At 37.7% G+C, this 21,151-nt stretch overlaps 1 protein-coding gene across 4 annotated transcripts in view; it reads left to right on the top strand.

Annotated features, from left to right (window-relative positions):
- LOC150086925 (receptor-type tyrosine-protein phosphatase S-like) overlaps positions 1–21,151 on the top strand; it is a 1,004,071-nt gene that overhangs the window by 965,268 nt on the left and 17,652 nt on the right. For 3 of the 4 annotated variants that reach the window (XM_090372826.1, XM_090372825.1, XM_090372828.1), the window contains one exon: positions 19,579–19,714. In XM_090372826.1, coding sequence (XP_090228952.1) covers positions 19,579–19,714 — 136 coding nt within the window. Of the gene's footprint in view, positions 1–19,578; positions 19,719–21,151 lie in introns of all 4 variants that reach the window. The other variant, XM_090372827.1, reaches the window with a different exon arrangement.

Raw genomic sequence — 21,151 nt, 5'->3', positions numbered from 1 at the left:
ATAACACTAGAAGTGATGTGCCATTATACATATAAGCCTTTAAAACAATATCCAAGTGTTTCACTGTAATGCATGTGGATGGTCATTCTTAAAGAGTCAATAAATGAGTGAAGTGAAGAAAAGGAGTGGAGTGAAATAAAGTAAAGGCACATAATATTAATAACTGCTCAATATCAGCACACTGATTTAACTCTTTACTACTTGCAGCGATACTTGGTTTTTGTTTATAGACTTGTCATACAGTTTTATTTGTTCTTTGCTTGTGTTGAGGTTAATTTGTGTATTTTTGATAGAATTTCATGATTTTTCATTTGCAGCTTTTTTTTTTTTTTTTCATTTATTTATTTATTTTTTGATTACCTAAAAGTAAATGTTCTTGTTTAGCTATGAATTCCAGACTTCCTTTCCAACCATTATTTACAATTTTTTGGAATGTTGAGGAACAAGAACATTCCATAAATTACAGCATATTGCATAAACTCTCTAAAATGTGGCAACAGATGTGCTAAGATGTAATGAAAGATGAAGAGTGTGAAAATATGTTGAATAACAGTAGCGAAAGGATATTAATTTGAGAGATGCAAGAACATTTCTTAAAAAGAAAATAAAGAGGAACTGGATATTGTATTTTTACCAAAGAAGTAGCCATAACATTTAAAGGGGAAAAAGTCTGTGAGTGAAACAGGAACTGAATAAAAAAAAGGAAGAAAGTAAAGAAGAAAACATTACATGAAGACAATACTCTTATTAGATTTGCTAATTCTAATGAGGTATATGAAACATGCTCTAAGAGAAATGAAGTATAAAAAAGACAATATGATTAGGGACTGTCTATATCTGATTAAATTTATAGATATTTAAATTTAACACAGTAATTAAAAGTTTATTGTTTTGTGATTAAATATGCTTTTTTTTTAACTATGACTTAAAAAGTATACATGTATGTTATTAACCTTACATTTCATATATAACTATGAAATGTAAGGTTAAAAATAAAATGAAATGTATGGCCAGTAGCGTGGCAAACCAGTAGAGTGAAGATGAATTTAACAAATAAAACAGCATTAAACACAAGAATAATGACGAATAGGGTACAGTTGGCGAAACACTCCTAATAAATTTAGAAAAAAGTCCAGATTAAAAGAAATTTAGTGGTGTCCTCCACAAAGCAACAGATTCCAAATTATGTGAAATATCACTATAAGCAAATGTATTCAACCAACGATACAAACAGATAAGTAGAAAATAAACTGAAAGTAGTATCGAATTGGATAGAAAAGACCGCCAATTATGCCCTATCTTGTCGGAGGACCACGAGGCCATAATCATCAGGGAAACATTGCATTTCGAATGCTAAACAAATCCATGCCACAACAGAATGATACTAGGATCAGGCTGCCGATGCAGTAGATTTGAATAACGGTGGTCCTTATGCAGTGTAAAAATAATAGGGCAGAAAAGTAATACTCACATGGAGAAAACCAAACTACTGAACCAACAAAGCAACCACCAACTTATATATATCTGGAAATAAAATGGACCATAGTGACTATGTGCTATTTTATTTGTTAAATTCATCTTCACTATACTGGCCATACATTTCATTTTATTTTTAACCCTACATTTCATAGTTAAATACATGCAACATGCTGAGGTTTTTGCATGTTCGCTCTACTATTTTCGTTTTATTTTTCATTTAATTTTGTACTTATTTTTGCTTAGTTTTGATATATATACAGTTAACCCCCGCTATTCGCAGGGGTTACGTTCCTGAGAAATGTCGCGAATACTGAGTTATGGCTCCCATAGTAATAAAGGGGTTCCGTTCCAAAGTATGAAATATATAAGAAAAACTAGTCTAAAATTTTGTCTATGTATGTATTATATGTACCTTCATAATATGACTATGTACATACACAGTACATAGTGAAATGCAAGCATATGGCATTGAAATGAAAATAAGAAACAATTTAATATTAAATATAATATTTATTAGATATTTCAAACCAGCGCCTTTACTAGCAAAAAAAACTTATCCCGCCAGTGCTATCACCAGTTTCGCTAAAGTGTTGATAAAGGAGTTTTGCCTTTTCACGAATGATGAGTGAACTTAACGGAATTTTATTTTGGGTTCGGTCTTCTATCCACAGATTTAAAGCATTTTCCATTTTTTCTAATTTAACATCACGAGTTACAGAGAAAATTTTTGAAGCAATTAGCGCGTTTTCACGGACACTACGGCGGATTTTTCCTTCCGATTTTTTGATTGATCGTACCGTTGACTCATTGATTTTATAATGTTTTGCCACTGAGGAGACACTTATACAGTAAACCATTAGAAATTTCACCATTAGAAATTTTGTCTAATAACTCAATTTGATTCGCTAATGTCATCACCTTCTTTGATATTTTCACATTTCTCTTGTTATTCGTAGCCATATTTTTGTACGGGTTAGAAAGAACTTGTCCACAATGAAGTCACTTTCGTCCGTTAACACACTCGAAAAAGTCTGTTTTACACTGCAAAACGGTAGATTTATCACTTTTGTAAGCATATCAATTTATAAATTTATTCAATTTATAAGCATATAAATTAAAAGCAAACAACGAAAACTTCCATTACAAGCGCATAACACATACTGAACAAGGATTAGCGAAAAACATCCACGCTCGCGATTTTGTCACCCCTCTCCCCCCCACCCACTGAGCACTGTTTTGACTGGGAAAGATAATTTTAGCCATGCCCATGTTTTTTTATGGTGGATAATATTCATGGCACTTTAAAATTCACATTTTTTTAGGTTTCATTTTATATTAAATCAGCGATCGCGAATACGCGATACCACGAATAGCGGGGGTTTACTGTATATATATATATATATATATATATATATATATATATATAAAAACTTAAGACAGGAGAGCGAAAAAATAAATTTTCGCTCTCCTGTCTTGCCATGCTGCTGGCATTTTTATTTATTTTTTATCATTATTCTCACTTAAGTTTATATCTCAAGCGTCATGTAGAGGAAAATGCTTTTTGCTGATGTATGCTTTACCCCTTTTTTATGTAGGATTCAGTTTTCAATTATTTTAAACATTATTCAAATATACTAGACAAGTATATTTTAAGTAACATAGACAAGTATATTTTAAGTAACATAGACTAGTATATCTATATGATATATAAAATTTCAAACAATAATAAAATATACATTTTCTTTTAAATAAAACGTTTTAAAATAAATTAAAATGTTTTCATCATTATTTCTGCCTGATGAAAGACATAAATTCATTTGTTGAATTATATTTTCTAGTAACGTATTCCTAGGAAGAGCACTGAATTTATTATTTTTATGAAATGGACTATCTTTAAATTTATCTGATTTAATCAAATCTTCAACTTGAGATTCATATTTTCCAGTACCAATCTTTAAAATTTCCAAAACTCTTATTGTGCATTTGATTAATTTTTGAGCTTTCTGAGTGTTAGTTGATTTTGACAGATCAACTCTTTGCAGTTGAAAGTGATGAAAATTTTTCAAGAATGTCTGTCGTTGAAGCAAGGTCTTGCAAAAAATTAATGTTAGCTAATCTCTTTGCCAGATCAGAATAATAAGAAGAACTTGAAAAATGCATATATAATGCAGGATATGTGTGTGCCATACAGCAGTAGCAGCTAGTAAACTACATGCCATCCATCGTGGTCACAGACCAATTTCACTAACTTGAAGTTCTTTAGCTATGGTTTCTACCTCGGTTTGATTTTTATTAGAATGTTAATAAATAGAATAAATTTTATCTAAAACTATTTTAAAATGATTAACTCATTTTATTTCAGATATTGCATCATCGATTGATAATTGAAATTGATGATTTGAACAGTGCCAAATGATGATTTTAGGCAAAATTAAGTGGATGTTTGTTTGAATTAATATTCATAAAATTGCTAGTGGAGATAATCCCTACACAGACTGCCGTATAGTAATGGAGATGGGGGAAAGGAAGCACAAAGGGTGCCAAAATAAGTGTGTCCCTGTTGGATTTTCTCTGTCACCAAATAAAAGCTTATTGCAAAATGCTGCTAGCCATTGTGGGTTGAAGTGCATGCCACTCTAGTTTATAGCCATTGTCAGTTTAACAACCAGTGGAAAAATTCTTGAAAATTTAACAGTGGCTTACAGGAGCCGGCTCCAGCACACCACTGGTCAAATGCCACATGATTTCTTCCAGGCAGCAGACCACAAGAATTCCTTACCACTAATCATGTTATTTTTTAAATAAATTTTAAGTTTTATCTCTAAATTCTGTATTTACAGTTTAATTTTTTTTACAAAAATTCAACAATTATGGAATAATTGTTGAATTTTTGACAATTACAACATTCTTTTTTATCTGATTATAATAATAATGTTAAATATTATTAGCATTAGCATTAGTAGAGGCATATGATGCAAGAAAGCAAGCTTATGCAGCATCAGCCAAAAAAAAAAAAAAAAACCCTTCCACTTCACCCCTCTGTTCGTTCGAAATACCAGTCCAGCTGAGCCTTAAACTAATTTAGGCTATCAACTTCCACAACAAGGGATTGAAGTCTGTTCCACCAACCAAATACCCGCTGGCTAAAGGCAAATTTCCGCACATCTATCCTACATCTGTCTTTTCTCAATTTGAATTTATGCCCTCTCAGTTGATTATTCTGAGCAAGAGGAAGAATCCCATCGGCATTGAGCATGTTCAAACCATTCAAGGCTTTATATACCTCTATCAGATCACCTCGCCGGTGTAATTTACACCGGCGAGGTGACTGATAGTGTCTGGTGACTTTGCACCAGACACTGTAATTTGCAAAACTGAAGCCTTTCTTCATAAGAGCAACCCTTTGTTCCATTCACTAATCTTGTTTCCCTTCTCTGTACTCGTTCCAGCAGCTCTACATCCTTCTTGAAATGAGGCCTCCAGACCTGTATACAGTACTCAAGGTGTGGCCTGACGATTGCCTTATAAAAGGGAATAATCACCTCCTTATCCCTGCTAGAAAAATTCCTGTATATCATTGACAAGACACCATGAGCTACTCTTGCAGCCCGTCTGTACTGCTCAGAGAACTTCATATCTGCCTGCACAATTATCCCCAGGTCCTTTTCATTCTCTACCACTGTCAGTGTAGTATCACAGAGTTGATAGTTGATGCTCTGGGGTTGCTGTTTCCCATATGTAGTACTTTACATTTGTCAATGTTAAACTTCATTTGCCACCTCTCAGCCCATCTGCTCAACCTTTCCAGATTCTGTTGCAGCAGCATAGCATCAGTAGTGTCCTTAACAACCCTGCCAACCTTTGTATTGTCTGCAAACTTGGACATTAAGCTTGATATACCATCATCAATATTATTTATAAATACAGAAAACAATAATGGACCCAACACTGAACCCTGAGGGACTCCACTAATAACATTAGTCCACGTTGAGCAGTGTCCATTGATTACCACTCTCTGTCTTCTCCACCTCAACCACCCCTTTATCCATAGCAGCAATTTGCCTCCAATGCCACACTGCTCCAATTTGTGCAGCAGTCTTCCATGTGCAACAGTATCAAAAGCCTTTCTAAGATCAAAGTTATTCCCTGCATCCAGTTCTTTTGTGACTGCATCATAGTATCCAATCAAGTTGGTCAGGCAAGACTTCCCCTTAACAAAACCATGCTGTGTCCGAGCTATAACTGAAGTCTTGTCTAAATGATCCTGCAGTGCTTCTTTAACCAGTGCCTCCATTAATTTTCCTGGAACAGAAGTTGAACTTACAGGTCTATAATGACTTGTGTCAGCCTTTGATCCTCCTTTGTGAATTGGGGTCACATTTTCACATCTCCAGTCTATGGGTACCTCCCCTGAGTCCAAGGAAGCTCTCATAATTATGGCTAAGGGTTTGCTTACTTCCGTTGCTGTCTCCTTTAATATAACTGGATAGATCCCATCCCCCCCAGGTGCCTTTCTTGTGTTTATCTTCAACAATTTCTCCTCCACTTTACTCTCAGTTATTACAAGATTATCTAGCTTACTGCCAGAGTTGAATACACCTCTGTAATTCCTCTCGCTAAATAACTCCTCATGTGTGAATGTCGATGCAAAATATTGATTTAGTTTGTTAGCTACCTGAGCAGGATCATCAACAGTTGACCCATCAAGTGGACCAATCTGATTCATCCCCTTCCTTCTGGAGTTTACATAAGTAAAGAACCCTTTGCTGTTTTTCTTTGCATCCTTTGTCAAGGATTTCTCATAATCTGCCTTTGCCTGCCTAATCTCCTTTGTGACTTCGTTACAGACCAGCTTATATCTATCATAGGCTTCTGTGTCACGTGTTAATTTATATGTATCCCATGCGTTTTTCTTCTCTGCCATGTGTCTCATTAGTTCATCTGATGCGCCTCCGTAGCCGGGTGGGAAGGAGCAGCAGTGCGTAGTACATGCTTCTTGATTAGACCGGGGTTCAAGCCCGTCACCACCAAATACGGAGGATGCGGAAAGGTCAGGGAATGACCACCGCATATTCCCGGAGCAATATGGCCTTAATTGCTAATGCTCCTAAAAACCAAAATAACAACAGTTCATCTGACATCCATTTAGTCCTAAACCTTGAACAATATTTCTTAGTTGGTATGTAAAGCCTAGTATCTTCCAAGATAAGTTCTTTGAATGCTTCCCATTTTGAATTTGCTGTTGGTAACATCATCAGTTGGTCCCACTGTATAGAATTTAAATACTGTCTCAGACCATCGTAGTCGCCTTTACGAAAGCAATAACCCTTCCCTTTACCCCTGATGGTAGTTACCTCTTTGAGTACATCCCACTTCAGCACACTGTGATCACTGCCACCTAGTGGTTCCTTTATCTGCAGATTCTTAATGCATGAAGAATCATTACTGATAATCAAATCAAGAATATTACTCCCTCTAGTTGCCTCCCGAACATGCCGATGTAGAAAACAATCATCCAATAAATCCACAAAAGCCTTGCTAGTGTGTGAGTGACCAACCCACAAATTCTAGTCAGTATCTGGGAAATTAAAATCCCCCATTATAAGACTCTCTGATTTACTGGCCCACTCTATTTCCCTGTACATTTTCTTATTATACTCATCAGAGTCATTAGGCCTATAGCACACTCCTACTCTCAATTTTGATCTCCCAATGCTTATGTCACACCAAACTGACTCGACACTGCACTGTCCAGTGATGTCGACTGGCTTTACTTCCTTGGGTTTTGTGTTTCTTAACTAATAGCATAACCCCTCCTCCCTTCCTATCCTTTCTGTAGATGTTGTACTCCCCAAATTCGAGTTCTACATTCCTTATATCTGTGTGACCCCACGTCTCTGATATCCCAAAAATATCCGCCTTTGATGCTTTGAGCAATACCTCAAATTCATAAAATTTATTTACCAAACTCCTAGCATTGGTGTACACACAAGTATACATGCACCTGTTTCTATTCTTAGCTACTCTAACACAACCCATGTGTTTACTTGTACCGCAATGACTCCCAGCAGTCTCTGAAACATCCTCCATCTTGTTTTCCAGGCTTCTGCTCATTCCAATAGAAGCAGTGCAAGAATCACTTTCACCTCTGCCAGTGGCTACTGTTAATCTATTAGTCCTTGTATCCCCCCCCAAGCTAGCAGTTTTCCGACCCACCTAACACTGCCTCGATAGCATCAGCAAATATTCTTGCACCCTTTCTATTTAAGTGTATCCCATCCCTGTAGAAGCAGTCTCTCCTGTTAACAAGTACAGACCAGGCTGAAAAAAATTCTACCCCTTGAGCCTTGCACAATCTTTCCAGGGCCGAATTGATCGACAAAACTATTATGCCTATATGGCAAACAGAGGAAAGACAGTTGTAGAATAGCTGTGGAAATTTGCATTATCCAGCAGGTGGTTGGTTGCGGGAACAAGCTTCCATCTGTTGTTGTGGAAGTTTCCAGCTTAAATAAATTCAAGGCAGAACTAGACAAACTTTTGGAGTGAATGGGTGGGTAAAATGGGAAGTTTTTTTTTGGCTGATGCTGTATAAGCTTGTTTTCTTGTATCATGTGCTTCTACTAATGCTAATTATAACCAGATATGATAAAAAAGAAAGATATATAAATCATAAGTAAGCAATTCACAAAAGTCAAGCATTAATAAAGCATTATTTTCACACAGTCAGAGCAAAACTATCTTTTTTGACATGCTACTACTTTTAAACTCTGTGAGACACAACAATTAAAGCTGCCTACATGGTTGTGGTCCACACAATTTAGAGGAATGGATCACAGGCCAGACTCCCAATGCCATGAGCTAACAAATTGACTGGCTAATATACTAGTCTATGTTACTTAAAATATGTGGAGAGCACAAAATAAATATTAGGTATCATAGCACATATGTTATGCATTATATATATGTTATGCACTGTAACATTAAACTTTTTTTTGTGTGTTTTTGGTGCAAAGTTAAATTTGATTTACAATGTCCTTGTAAGATGCCAAAGAAATACAATATAGTGTTTAAGAGGACAAACTGGAAAAGATAACACATTTCTTTGTGGCTTGCATGTAAATTAAAATTTTTCAGTTTCAAGTGATGGGAAGCATACGTAATCAGACATAAGCAACAAATAAGCATAAAACAATGTGCAATGCATAGAAAGAAATGTGAAATAGATGTAGTATTTTGAAGTGAAGATGACAACATCCAGTGAAGTTTTTGTAAAAAAAAAAAAAAAAAAAGAATTTCCAGAACACATATGTGGATCACTCTTCATTTACCTTGTAATACAACCAGTATTCGTTATACACTCATTATTCCCATTAGGAGTATAATGAATACTGACCAGTTCAGATTGGAATGGTGATTTGGCTCATTGTGACTTTTTCTCCTTATGGGATTTTTTCCATTCTGTGATGGATAGTACAAAGGGCATATGGTGGGTTGGGTGTGTCTAGTTACTATTATTACTGTTGGTCGAGAAATCCACTGACTATCGTATAGCCGTTCAGGATCGCAGATTTCTGGATTTCCATGTAAGTGTTTTCTGGGAAGCCTATTGCTGCTCTTATGGAGGATCTTTGAAACCATGCTGATTGGTGACACTGTTATCAGGATAGTCATTACTTGTTCCATATGCCACATTTCTTTGACTTCTGTATCCTTCTATCTGTGTACTTTTCCTCATCTGATCTTTTCCTCATAGGTTTCCTGGAGGTTGCTGGTGTTGAGCACCACTCTGTCAAGCAAGTAGGTTGCCATTTTCTTTTTTCCTTCCTGTCAGTGAGATTTATATCTGGTCTGTTGTGAGATAATCTTGTCCTTTATTATGGTGCAGTCCCAGTAGAGATTGTGAGTAGGGGTCTCTAGTACTGCCTGAGGTTCATACTTAAATTATGATACACTTTCTTTGATCAACTGGATCAACCATGTGGAGTACACTCATGTATACTTATAGACACGAGTGTACTCCATCTTGGTGATAACCCTACATCCTGCAGCAGCATGTTGGATTGTTTTTGGGAGCGGGTGGCATCATCAACATGTGTCATTTGTCACCTCAGGGTTCTTGTATGAACCTCTTTTGTATTCCACTAACTTGAGTGTAGTATCACCTAATGGATCTGTTATTAGCATTAGTAGAGGCATATGATGCAAGAATGCAAGCTTATATAGCATCAGCCAAAAAAAAAAACACCTTCCAGTTTAACCCATTCATTTATGTCAAAAGTTTGCTTATTCAACCTTGAATTTATTTAAGTTTTCAACTTCCACAACAACAGATGGAAGTTTGTTCCAGCAATAAACCACTCACTAGCTAAAGGCAAATTTCTGCACATCAACTCTACAATTGTCTTTCCTCAATGTGAATTTATGCCCCCTCAGGTGTGGAATCTAAGTAAGAGGAAGAATCCCATCAGCTTGCTCAAACCATTCAAGGTGTTATACACCTCAATCAGATCACCTTGCAGGTGCCTCATCTCCAGACTCTGCAATTTGCAGAATAACCCTTTCTTGGTAACAGCAACCCTTTGTTACACTCACTAATCTCATTGCCCTTCTCTGTACTCATTCCAGCAGCCCTACATCTTTCTTAAAATGAGGCCTCCAAACCTGTATGCAGTACTCAAGTTGTCACCTGAACATTGCCTTGTACAAGGGGATAATCACCTCCTTATCCCTGCAAGAAAAATTCCTGTATATCATTGACAAGAAACCATGACCTACTCTTGCAGCCTTTTTGCACTGCTCAGAAAACTTCATATCTGACTGCACAATTACCCCTCAAGTCTTTTTCATTTTCCACAACCCGAGTGTAGCATCACACAGTTGGTATGTTACTCTGAGGTTACCACTACCCATATACAGCACTTTGCATTTGTCAATATTAAACTTGAGCTACCACTTCTCAGCCCATCTACTCAACTTTTCCAGATCCTGTTGCAGAAGCATACTGTGATTATTGTCATTAACAACCCTATCAACCTTCGTATTGTCTGCAAACTTGGCCTGATATACCTTTATCAATAGTCCTCCGTAGCCGAGTGGGCAGGAGCGGGAGTGCAGTAGCACATGCTCTTTGAGTTAGACCGGGGTTCAAGCCCCTGACTGCTGAATACGGTTGATCTGCCAACCCGCACTAGACCAGCGTGGCAGATTATGGTCCATTTCCCTCAGCATGAATTGTTGAGGAGGCTTCCACCCTACAGTGGGTTGATAATGGCTGCACTTTACTTTTTTTTTTTTTACCTTTATCAATATCATTGATAAATACAGAAAATAGCAATCGGCCCAATATGGACTCCTGGAGGACACCACTAATAACATTAGTCCAGGAAGAGCAGTGTCCATTGATTTCCATTCTGTTTTCTTCCACTCAACCATCCCTTTATCCATAGCAGCAACTTGCCCTTAATGCCATACTGCTTCAACTTGTACAGTAGGCTTACATGTTGAACAGTATCAAAAGCTTTCCTAAAATCCAAGTATATGATATCAAAATTATTTTATGCATCCAGTTCATTGGTGACCACATTGTAGTATCCAATCAAATTGGTTAGACAAAACTTCCCCTTAACAATCCCATGCTGCACTGAACTATAACTGCAGTCTTGTCTAGATGATCCTGCAGTGGTTCTTTAACTAGTGACTCTATTATTTATTCCAGAACAGAATAAAACTAACAAGCCTGTAATAACGTAATAATAACAGGTCTTGAGTCCTTGTGGTTGTCACAGACATTCTCTCAGATATGCCAGACAAGCTGTACTTGCTACCTGGGAGTCTAAAACGCTGATGGAACTGATATTCGGGTGACACTCAAGTCAAGTCAAGTCAAGTGGACCCAATTTCGCCGAAGTCCGGATGATCTGTGACAGTCAAATCCTCTGCTTGCACCTTCATGATGGTGGGACTGTTAGTAATCCTGGGTATAACCTCCATGCACAAGCACATGGTGGGTGACCACCCAGGTGTGAACCAATGTAAGCAGGGGTCGAGGTGTGGTACCCACACCACATGCAGGAATTACTAGGTTGTAGATGACTCTCATCAACCGGTGCAATACCACAACTTTGCTTATTGGAGACTTCAAGTGGTGGAACCCATGTTTAGTCTCCAGAGCTAAGTTCCGGTCAACCTTTGCCCATCTCTTCCACCATGCAGTATGATTGATGACTTTTGAGGCTATGATGAACATTGTGGCACGATGTTCATCATAACCTCATAATCTTCCTTACATTTCGAGGGTACAGCTCTAAAACGGTGTTCGCAGGTCGGCTGCTAGTTAGTACACTGGACAAAACCTATTAGTAACTCTCTATGAGGCTTCTGGATCAGCTAGTGTATAATCTTGCAACCTCTACACTGCCAGATAGTGACTGGAGGGAGTCCGAGTAGTGTGTATGCAGGGGGGGGGGGAGGGCATTGTCGAGGCCACATTATGTCAAGGATCTGGGTATATTCTTACCATGTGTACACCATATCCAAAAATTTCATTACTTCATTCAGCATGTCCTACCCACTTTTTCTTACTATTGAATACACCATAAATTGTCAAATTAATAGTGTAAGTTTACCTGCGAAAAGATCTAAACCTTCCAAACATTTCCTAATTCATCTTCCTAATCATGGTCTCAATTCTAATCTCAACAATGTCCATTTCCACTTGCAGTCTGCCAAACCCCATGTACTTTTTCTGACAGAATCTCAGTTATCAGTTGATTCAACTACTGCTCATCTCAGTTGCCCAAATTATTCGCTCTATGATTCCATTTGCCACAAAGGTGGTACTTGTGCATATGTCTGTTCCAGTATTCCCTGTCAGAGACTTGGTAATTTGGAATCTCCTCTCTTTGATCTTCTCTGGCTTAAAATCTCTCTACCTCATTATGTCAAATTCATCTGTTGTCTCTACCGTTCTCCCAACTCCACTAATCACTTGGAGCTCTTTGACTTTCTCTCTTTGCAACTTGACTTTCTCCAGTCCAACTTTTCTAACAGTGAGGTAATTTTCCTTGGTGATTTTAATGTTCACAACTCCAACTGGCTTCCGTTTTCTAGTCACACCAACCCAGCTGGTCAAGATGCTGAGGCTTTTCAATTACTAATGACTTTGCACAGATTGTTCCTTTAACTACAAGAATACCAGACAATCCTAACCATACAGTCAACATGCTTGTTCTTTTTCTCACAAACAACCCTTCTAAGTACACGATCGAAGTGAGAGGTCCTTTAGGCATCTCAGATCACAACTCGGTGATTGTCTCTTCTCCAATGGAGCCTTTATCTCATGGCTATTCCCAATCTTGTATTGTTTGGCATTACAAGAATGCAAAATGGGATGACCTACGAGATTTCTTTTCTTCTTTTCCTTGGTCGGATTACTGTTTCAAAACTTCTGATATCACCGTTTGCTCCGATCGTGTCAGTGAAACTAGTCTTGTAGGAATGGAATCCTTTATCCCACACGTTCTTTATCTAAACCTTGGTTTTCCAATAAACTGTATGCTAAGGCTGTTCAAGGGAAGAACATTTGCATATTGTAATTGACTTTTTTCTAATTCTTCAGTTTCATTTTCTGTCTACACCAAAGCTCACAACAATTGTAAAGCAGTTCGAACAGGCTAAGAGTAGAAAACTTGCTTCTTGCCCTAATGGTAGCCAAGCATTCTGGTCTCTTGCAAAAGCTATTGGCTGTAACTTTTGCCCATCTCTGCTCCCACCTCTGTCCAAACCAGATGGTTCTGTTGTCACTTCAGCCAAGGATAAAGCTGACCTGCTAGCATCCCATTTTTCTTCCAACTCATGTATTAATGATCTTGGTAAAACACCTCCCACCATTCCCAACATGCTCTATTCAATGCCTCCTGTGGTCTCCCGTCAAAAGGATGTCAGAAGGATTTTGACGAATCTTGATGCTAAGAAAGCTCCAGGTCCCGATGGTATTTCTCCACGTGTTCTCAAAACCAGTGCTCCTGAACTTACTCCTGTTCTTTGCCGCCTTTTTTCACATTCTTATTCCAAAGGTGTTTTTCCTTCTGCTTGGAAATTTGCTCATATCCAGCCAGTTCTTAAAAAGGATGACAAATCCCTCCCATCCAATTATCGTCCCATTGCAATTACTTCTACTCTTTCTAAAGTAATGGAGAAATCAATTAACTCCCAACTCTTAAACTACCTAGAAACCTTCCGTCTGATCAACGATCGCCAGTATGGATTCCGTCAGTGTCAATCCACTGGCTTATGTTACCTATTCATGGACTAATTCAATGGAAAAGTTCGGTGAAACACAAGCAGTTGCTCTTGACATCTCAAAGGCTTTCGATCGTGTTTGGCATAAAGGTCTTCTAAACAAGCTTCCATCTTATGGTTTGCCAACTGTTTTTAGTAATTGGTTATCCAGTTTTCTCTATGATTGCTCACTGAGGACGATGGTAGATGGCTCTCTGTCTTCTAACTTCTCCACTAATGTCGGTGTCCCCCAAGGCTCAGTTCTTTCCCCCACTCTTTTTCTCTTGTATATTAATGACCTTCTTCCATTGACTGGAAATCCTATCCATAGTTTTGCCAATGATATCACATTGCATTCCACTTTCCATTTTGAGAAACCTTGTCCTGCTCAATCAGCTTCAACTTCTCGAAAATCTGCTACCAATTCCTTAAATGCCGATCTCCAGGTAATTCTCCAGTGGGGCAATGACAACTTAGTTGATTTCAACTAAGTTGGGATTTCTGGTAAAATTCTAAGATGGATTGCTGAATGGCTGCAGGACAGAATGCAGAGGGTTGTGATTAGTGGATATTCTTCAGATTGGTGTAATAATGTCAGGAGTGGGTCCCTGAAGGATCGGCAGCTCTTGGACCACTGTTGTTTCTCATTTTCATAAATGACAATCGATGAAGGGATAGAAGACACGATGTCAGAATTTGCAGACAATGTAAAGATTGGTAGAGTCATTAATGATCAAATACTCCTTCATTATGTCTTGATTTGACTGCATAGATGGTCAGAGGAGTGGCAGCTGCTTTACTGCAGCCAAATGCACTTGGGAAATAGCAACCCCCAAATAAATTATGCACTTAGTGGGGTTGAATCGAAAACAGTTGAGAAGGAAAGGGATCTGGGAGTTACGATATGGGCAGATAGGAAGTTTTATGAGCAGTGTAAACAGGCAGCCAGGAAAGACCAGTTTCCTATCGATGATTTATCGAATGCTATCCTGTAGAGATAGGGAAGTTGTAATCCAGTTGCATCCCAGGCAATTGTAAGGCCACATTTGGAATACTGTGTTCAAATATGGAGACCTCATCTGAAAAAAGACATTGAGCTTCTTGAAAGGGTCCAATGATGAGTAAATAAATAGAGTGGCAAGATTGGCAAAAGGACACCTGTATTATGTGGGCTACTGAGTTTGTCAACTAGGCACCTGAGAGGTGACCTGATTGAGGTTTATAAGTCTCTGAGAGGGATTAGTAAAACAAATTAATGTAGAATTTTCACTGTTATAAATAATTCCACAAATTGCAGGATTTGAGGTTTAGAATAGTTGTTGTAAGTTTCCTTCCTACAATCTGTTCGGCTGAATACCCTGGACAATCCCTCTTCTGATGTGTATCAGTCTGAGAACGATGTTCTTTTCAACCGTGATGGTGGTCCTCCATTTTGTCATGGCTTCTAGGAAGTATGTTAGTATCAGTTTGACTTTGTAGATCCTCAGTGTCTCTATCAGCAAGCTATGGGACATAGAGTTGAAGGCTTTGCGGTAGTTGATGTAGGCCAATGTATAGGTTGCGGTGCTTCTTGTAGGCTTGCTCTCTAACTGCAATGCCAATGGTCAGTTGCTCCTTGCATCCATTGCTCATATGCCTTTTGCTGGTCAGCCATGATGATCTGGCTCTCCAAGTGGTTTGATATCTTCTTGGTTTTTGCAGCTGGTTAGGAGCTTGTACATTGTTGGAAGACAGGTGATTGGTTTTTTTTTTTCTGGTTTGTGATATCTTTGTCCTCTTAGCCTTTGGGTAGGTGATTCCTTGAGTCAGAATCTCTGGAATTGTGTCAGGGTGCCTTATTATCTGAGTGAACTGCTCCACTGTGCCTGTGTGAACAGCTGAACTTCTTGTACCAGTGGCTGTTATCTATTCCTGGGGTTCGCCAGTTGTGGGACTTCCTGATCGACTATTGTTCTTCCTCCTGAATCTTGCATTCTGTCATCTCTTGTATATTCTTGGTTTCCTTTCTTTCTAGATCTATCTGGGGGGGACACAGCCATTATGCCTTCCTTCCATCTCCTCTTGTCTGATTTTCCTATAGAAGGCTGGTTTTCATCAAATCTTGTTATCTGTTTTCCTCTGGTCACTCCCTGTAATGCAAAGTCTCTTATTGAGTGCTAGGAGTTTCTGCTTGAGGGTATCAAGGTATTCTTTGATCCTCTGATTATAGGTCTCATGTTTGCTGTGGTTCTCTTTCTTGCAGATGGCCTTCACTATTCTGATCAGCTGCTTACTTCTGTTATCCCATTGGTACTGGGTCATTTGGGCTATCTTCACGCTTATCTTTTCTATATTTTGCTGTAGCCTTCTTTTCCAGGATGGTGGTTCCTCATCTTTGCATTTTGTGTTACCTTTTTTTCTTATTTCCCTTCTGTTCATCCTGGTGGCTGCTACAGCAGTACAGTAAATGGCTGTGCAGATGATGTCTAGAATTACTTTGTTGTTGAAATAATCTGGTATTATTATCTTATTGAAGTGATCTGTGACTTGCCACACAATTCTGTTGGGTCTCTGCTTCGATATAGTGTAGGACCTATTCTCTCAAATTCTACTAGGACTTTCTTCTGCTCTTCTCTTAGTTTGGATATTGTGATCTTGTCTGTTTCCACTTCAGTTGCTCCTGGTTGCAGCTCTTGTACTTGCTGTTCCTCCTCCAGTTCTGGTTCCATTGTGTTTGTATTGTTTGTTCCAATGATCAACTATCTGCTGGCCAAATGAAAAAAGTGTTCCCCGGCAGTGAACTTATGCAATCTATTCAAATCCTTAAACACTTCAATCAGAATTCCTCACACATGCCTAATTTCCAGATGCTGCAATTTGCAGAGCTGAAGCCTTTCCTGGTAAGAGCACCCTTTTGTTCCCCCTTACTAATCTTGTTGGGCTTCTCTACACCTATTCTAACAGATCCACATCTTTCTGAAAATGAGGTTTCCAGATCTGTATTCAGTACTCAAGATGTGGAATAACTATTGCTACCTACCTAATACTTCGTAGGTCCTCCTTTTTCCCTCAGTACAGCAGCTATCCAATGTGGCATTGATTCAACAAGATGTCAGAAGCGTTTGGGAGGTATGGCCAACCAAGCTGTGTGTAATACGGTCAGCAATGGAGGTGATTAGTGTATCCAGACACCTGATATGCCTTTCCATAGTGTCCCACAAGTGCTCGGGGAAGTTTGGAGGCCAAACGATATGCTGGAAGTCAGAACTGTGTTCTTCAAACCATTCCTGCACAACAAGTGCCCAATGGCTCGCCGCATTGTCATCTTGGAAGATACCATCCATTCAGGAAAAAGTGTAACGTAGCGGGTGTACACAGTCAGCAAGCAGTTGACGATAGCGGAGACTACTCATACGTTGTTCCATATGCATCGGGGGGGGGGGTGTCCAAGTCACCACACCATACAACTGCCTCCACCAGCCTGCACTTTTGATACCATGCACGATGGATCAAGAGCCTCATGTTGTTGACGCCAAATTCATCCACAGTGTGGAGTAAATAACACGACTCATTCGACTAGCACACCTTCTTCCAGTCTTCTAATGTCCAACTTGCATGCTCTTTGCACCAGGCAAGTCTTTTATGCTGATGAACCTTGGTTAGGAGAGGATGCTGGCTGTAGTGGCTGTCTGCTGGTATAAGCCATGCATGCGACACGTGGTCATGCCAGATATTGTTCCAGATCGGCCCATTTGTATTGGGTAGTCAATTCTTCAACAGTGCTATGCCTTTTTGCATTGGCGGACCAGGTACTCACCTCTAACATCAACTTTTCGCTGACTTTTGCAGTTTTGCTGTCGGATTGTTGTTTGACCATTTTTACGCCAGTCCTGGTACATTTAACTACGGCCGCTCTCGAACACCCCCCCACCAGTTCAGCTGTTTGGGAAATCGAGGCACCCACAATCTGATAAATCCTTCCTTTTACCAATCATGCTCAGAATTTTACTACCTACTGAACCACTGACACCTTATCTATGCTACGTAGGTCAACTAACTCCGCACTCTTGTACCTCACGTAGTCAACAGGTTGCATTCAGTTTTCATAGGGGTGGTCATAATTCAGTGATCACTCAGTGTATAATGGGATAATCAATGGTTAGGCACCATCTTCCATACTGCATGAACACATCTCACATAAATGAATGGTAATCAATGAAGTAGATTCAAGCATGGTTTTATTTCTCTGGCTGTGTGATCAAATATAGGTGTAGATGTTTTTTTTATTTTGATTCTTTTGATATGAAAATTAAAAGAAGTGATGTAAGTGAGAGATATAAATAGAAATGCATGTCACCAGGAATTTACTGATTAAATAAATAACCACTGGACATTAAACTGATACCTTATCATTAAACTTTATATTACTCATATCTTTAATTTGGTAATAAAATATATTTTTTAAAATTTGTCCGTATTGAAAGATATTCGTGAAAGAGTGCTGGTAGATGTTAAGGGTGGTACTATAGCTATGAGTTTAATATTATTTTTATAAAAAAAAACAATATAAATGCATTATTTGAAACCTTATGCCAGGTTAGGTCAACTTGTTTTTTTATATTTTTACTGCTTAAGAAGCAATAAAAATATGGTGGAGTTTGTACTGCATTATTAAAACTAATAAATATTTTTATTTTAAAATTTTAGAAAATTGAAGATAGGGATGGTATGGTTGTGGAATAAAATGGAGGAGGGAATTGCATTTATTTTACTTATTATTTTTTTTATTATGTAAAATGATTTTGGAAGCTTTCTGAAAAAGAAGTAAGGACTGTGAAAAATTTAGAGAAATAGGGAAAAAAAACTTTTCCCAAAACTGATGAGAACATAAGCTGAATGAGAAACTGTGATGCAAATGATAAGACCAGTGATGAAGATTTGATGGGAACTGAGATAGAGAGTACCCAGTGAAAGTACATGAGGGTATGTCCCGTAAACTCCTCTTGTAAGTTACTATGGCTGCTAACAAAAGGCTAACCTAAATTTAAATTAAATCAGAATAATATAAAGGAGTCCTGAAATTTGAATAAAGGATAGATATAAAATGAGAATGAAAACCTATATGATTATATACCGTATTATGGAATTAGGGAGGGATTAAAAGGAGACACCTAATGACTGACTAAAATGAATTATGTAAATATTTTTATGTTTTTTCATTTTCATCCCTTTTCTTGGTCAATAGGAATTTTCCATAAGGTGTTTTGTGCTTGCAATGTATTCTAGGCCAATTTGCATCTGCAGAGAAATAAAAACCCACATCTCCATTTTAAATCTAGAAGTCTTATCAAATTCCTTCCACCAAAATTTGGGTGTGTAACAGAAATTTGATTGGTCCATTTCCCCCCCCCCCCATGTATTAAATGCTTCTTCAATTTTATTTTATTTTTTGTTTTGCCAGTGTACTTAAAACAAAAAGTTGGAAAATTTTGCACTAAACCATACAAATTTAAATCCTTAATTATATATAGTCTTTTGTTCATTGGTAACAGTGAACATACGTAATTACTAAAGTTGTAATTACAGCTGAATATTTACTTCAGTGCAGGTGCAATTCAAATCTTTACACAAAACCTATATCTGTTAGATAATTTTAATAGAAATCCTTCTACTCTGCAAGAGAAATTTATAACCAACTTAGCTCATTCATACTTCTGTGGAAAGGGTCAATAATTATAATAATATTTACCATTTAGGTATAGTTATTTCTGAGATTAACTAACACATCAGTATATCAATATGCAACTAACACTTTTTTAATATTGTAATTTTTAATAGAGATGGGGTTTCTCAAAGCGGGTTGTTTTGTGCCATCCATTACTTATCTGACCAAATAATGGTGGAACAGAAGGTGGACATATTTCAGGTGGTCAAACAGCTTCAGTGCATAAGGCCAGAGTTTGTCACATGTTTGGTTGGTTTGTATTTCTAATTTTTCTAATTCAGTGTTTTCGCTATAATACTCAAAAATTGTTTTTAACTCATAATAAGTATTTTTACTGTAAAAATACTTGTGAAAATAATGTAAAAAGTATTTTTACTGTCATGCTTAAAAATTATGAAATCAATAGATATAATGAAATAAAATAGATATAATGAAAGCAGGTTGGATTACTTTACATTTGTATAAATTGTATATTCAGGGCCACAATCAGGTAGGAGATATTGGGTGAGTGCGTGGGTAGGGGAGCTGGGCAATCTACCCTAAATCCAATGTTAAAATATATCGAAGCAGAGATACCCACTGTATCACCTTGACTGTGGAGATGCACATGTCTGTGAAAAAGGCAAATATCATTGGCCTTCATTTTATAAACATTGTTGCTTATTGTTTAGCATAAAATAGACCATATTTCTTTTTAATTGATTTTCCCTATCAATTTCTGGTAATGTTATTCTTTAAATTTTGTTCTATGTCTGTTTAGTCACCCAATATTTTTAATTTGTGGCAACACTTCTAGACCTTTCTACATGCCTGTACATTAAAGTTATAATTTACTGACAACCCCTAGAATGCTGGGCTATATTTACTGATGTTATATTTACGGATGAACTCCAGAACACTAGGCTGCAGTGCTGCTGCATTTGAATTCACACTCTCAGTTTTAACTAGAATAAATTGTATACATAAATTCTTAATATGTCATCAGCAAATGGTCAATTTAATTCTGACTGAATTTGAAAAGGTAATACACAAAACCAGTCAATATAGATATTCTTTTAATTATAGAAGAAACAGGCATGCATAACTAATTGAATTTTTTTTCCCTTGTATTTTTTATCATTGTACCTAATGACTACAACCATAACCTGCTTAGCATTAGCAGACACATATGAGGCAAGAAAGCAAGATTATACAGCATCAGCCAAAAAAAAAAAAAAAAAAAAAAAAAACCATTTTCATTTCATTCATCAGGTCACTAATTCAGGCTTAAATTTCTTTAAGCTATCAACAACAACAGATGGAAGTCTGTTCCAGCAATCAACTACCTGCTGGCTAAAGGCAAACTTCCGCACATCCATTCTACAACGGTCTTTCCTTAATTTGAATCTATACCCCTCAGGATCTTACTCCAGGCAAGCAGAAGAACCCCATCAGCATTGAGCCTGCTCAAACCATTCAAGACCTTATACACCTCACTCAGATCACCTCGCAGGTGGCTAGTCTCCACATGCTGCAACTTTCAGAATTAAACCTCTCTCAAAGGGGTGTTTGTAAGAGCACCCCTTTGTTCCTCTCACCAATCTTGTTGCCCTTTTCTGTACTCGTTCTAGCAACCCTAAATCCTTCCTAAAATGAGGCTTCCAGACCTGTATGCAATACGCAAGGTGTGGCCTGACCACTGCCTTG

The sequence above is a fragment of the Mastigoproctus giganteus genome, chromosome 4, assembly GCF_048544385.1.
Source record: "Mastigoproctus giganteus isolate SK-2022 chromosome 4, ASM4854438v1, whole genome shotgun sequence".
NCBI classification, from domain to species: Eukaryota; Metazoa; Arthropoda; class Arachnida; order Uropygi; family Thelyphonidae; genus Mastigoproctus; species Mastigoproctus giganteus.
The sequence above is the reverse complement of the archived record's forward strand: the minus strand, read 5'-3'. Positions and strand labels throughout refer to the sequence as shown.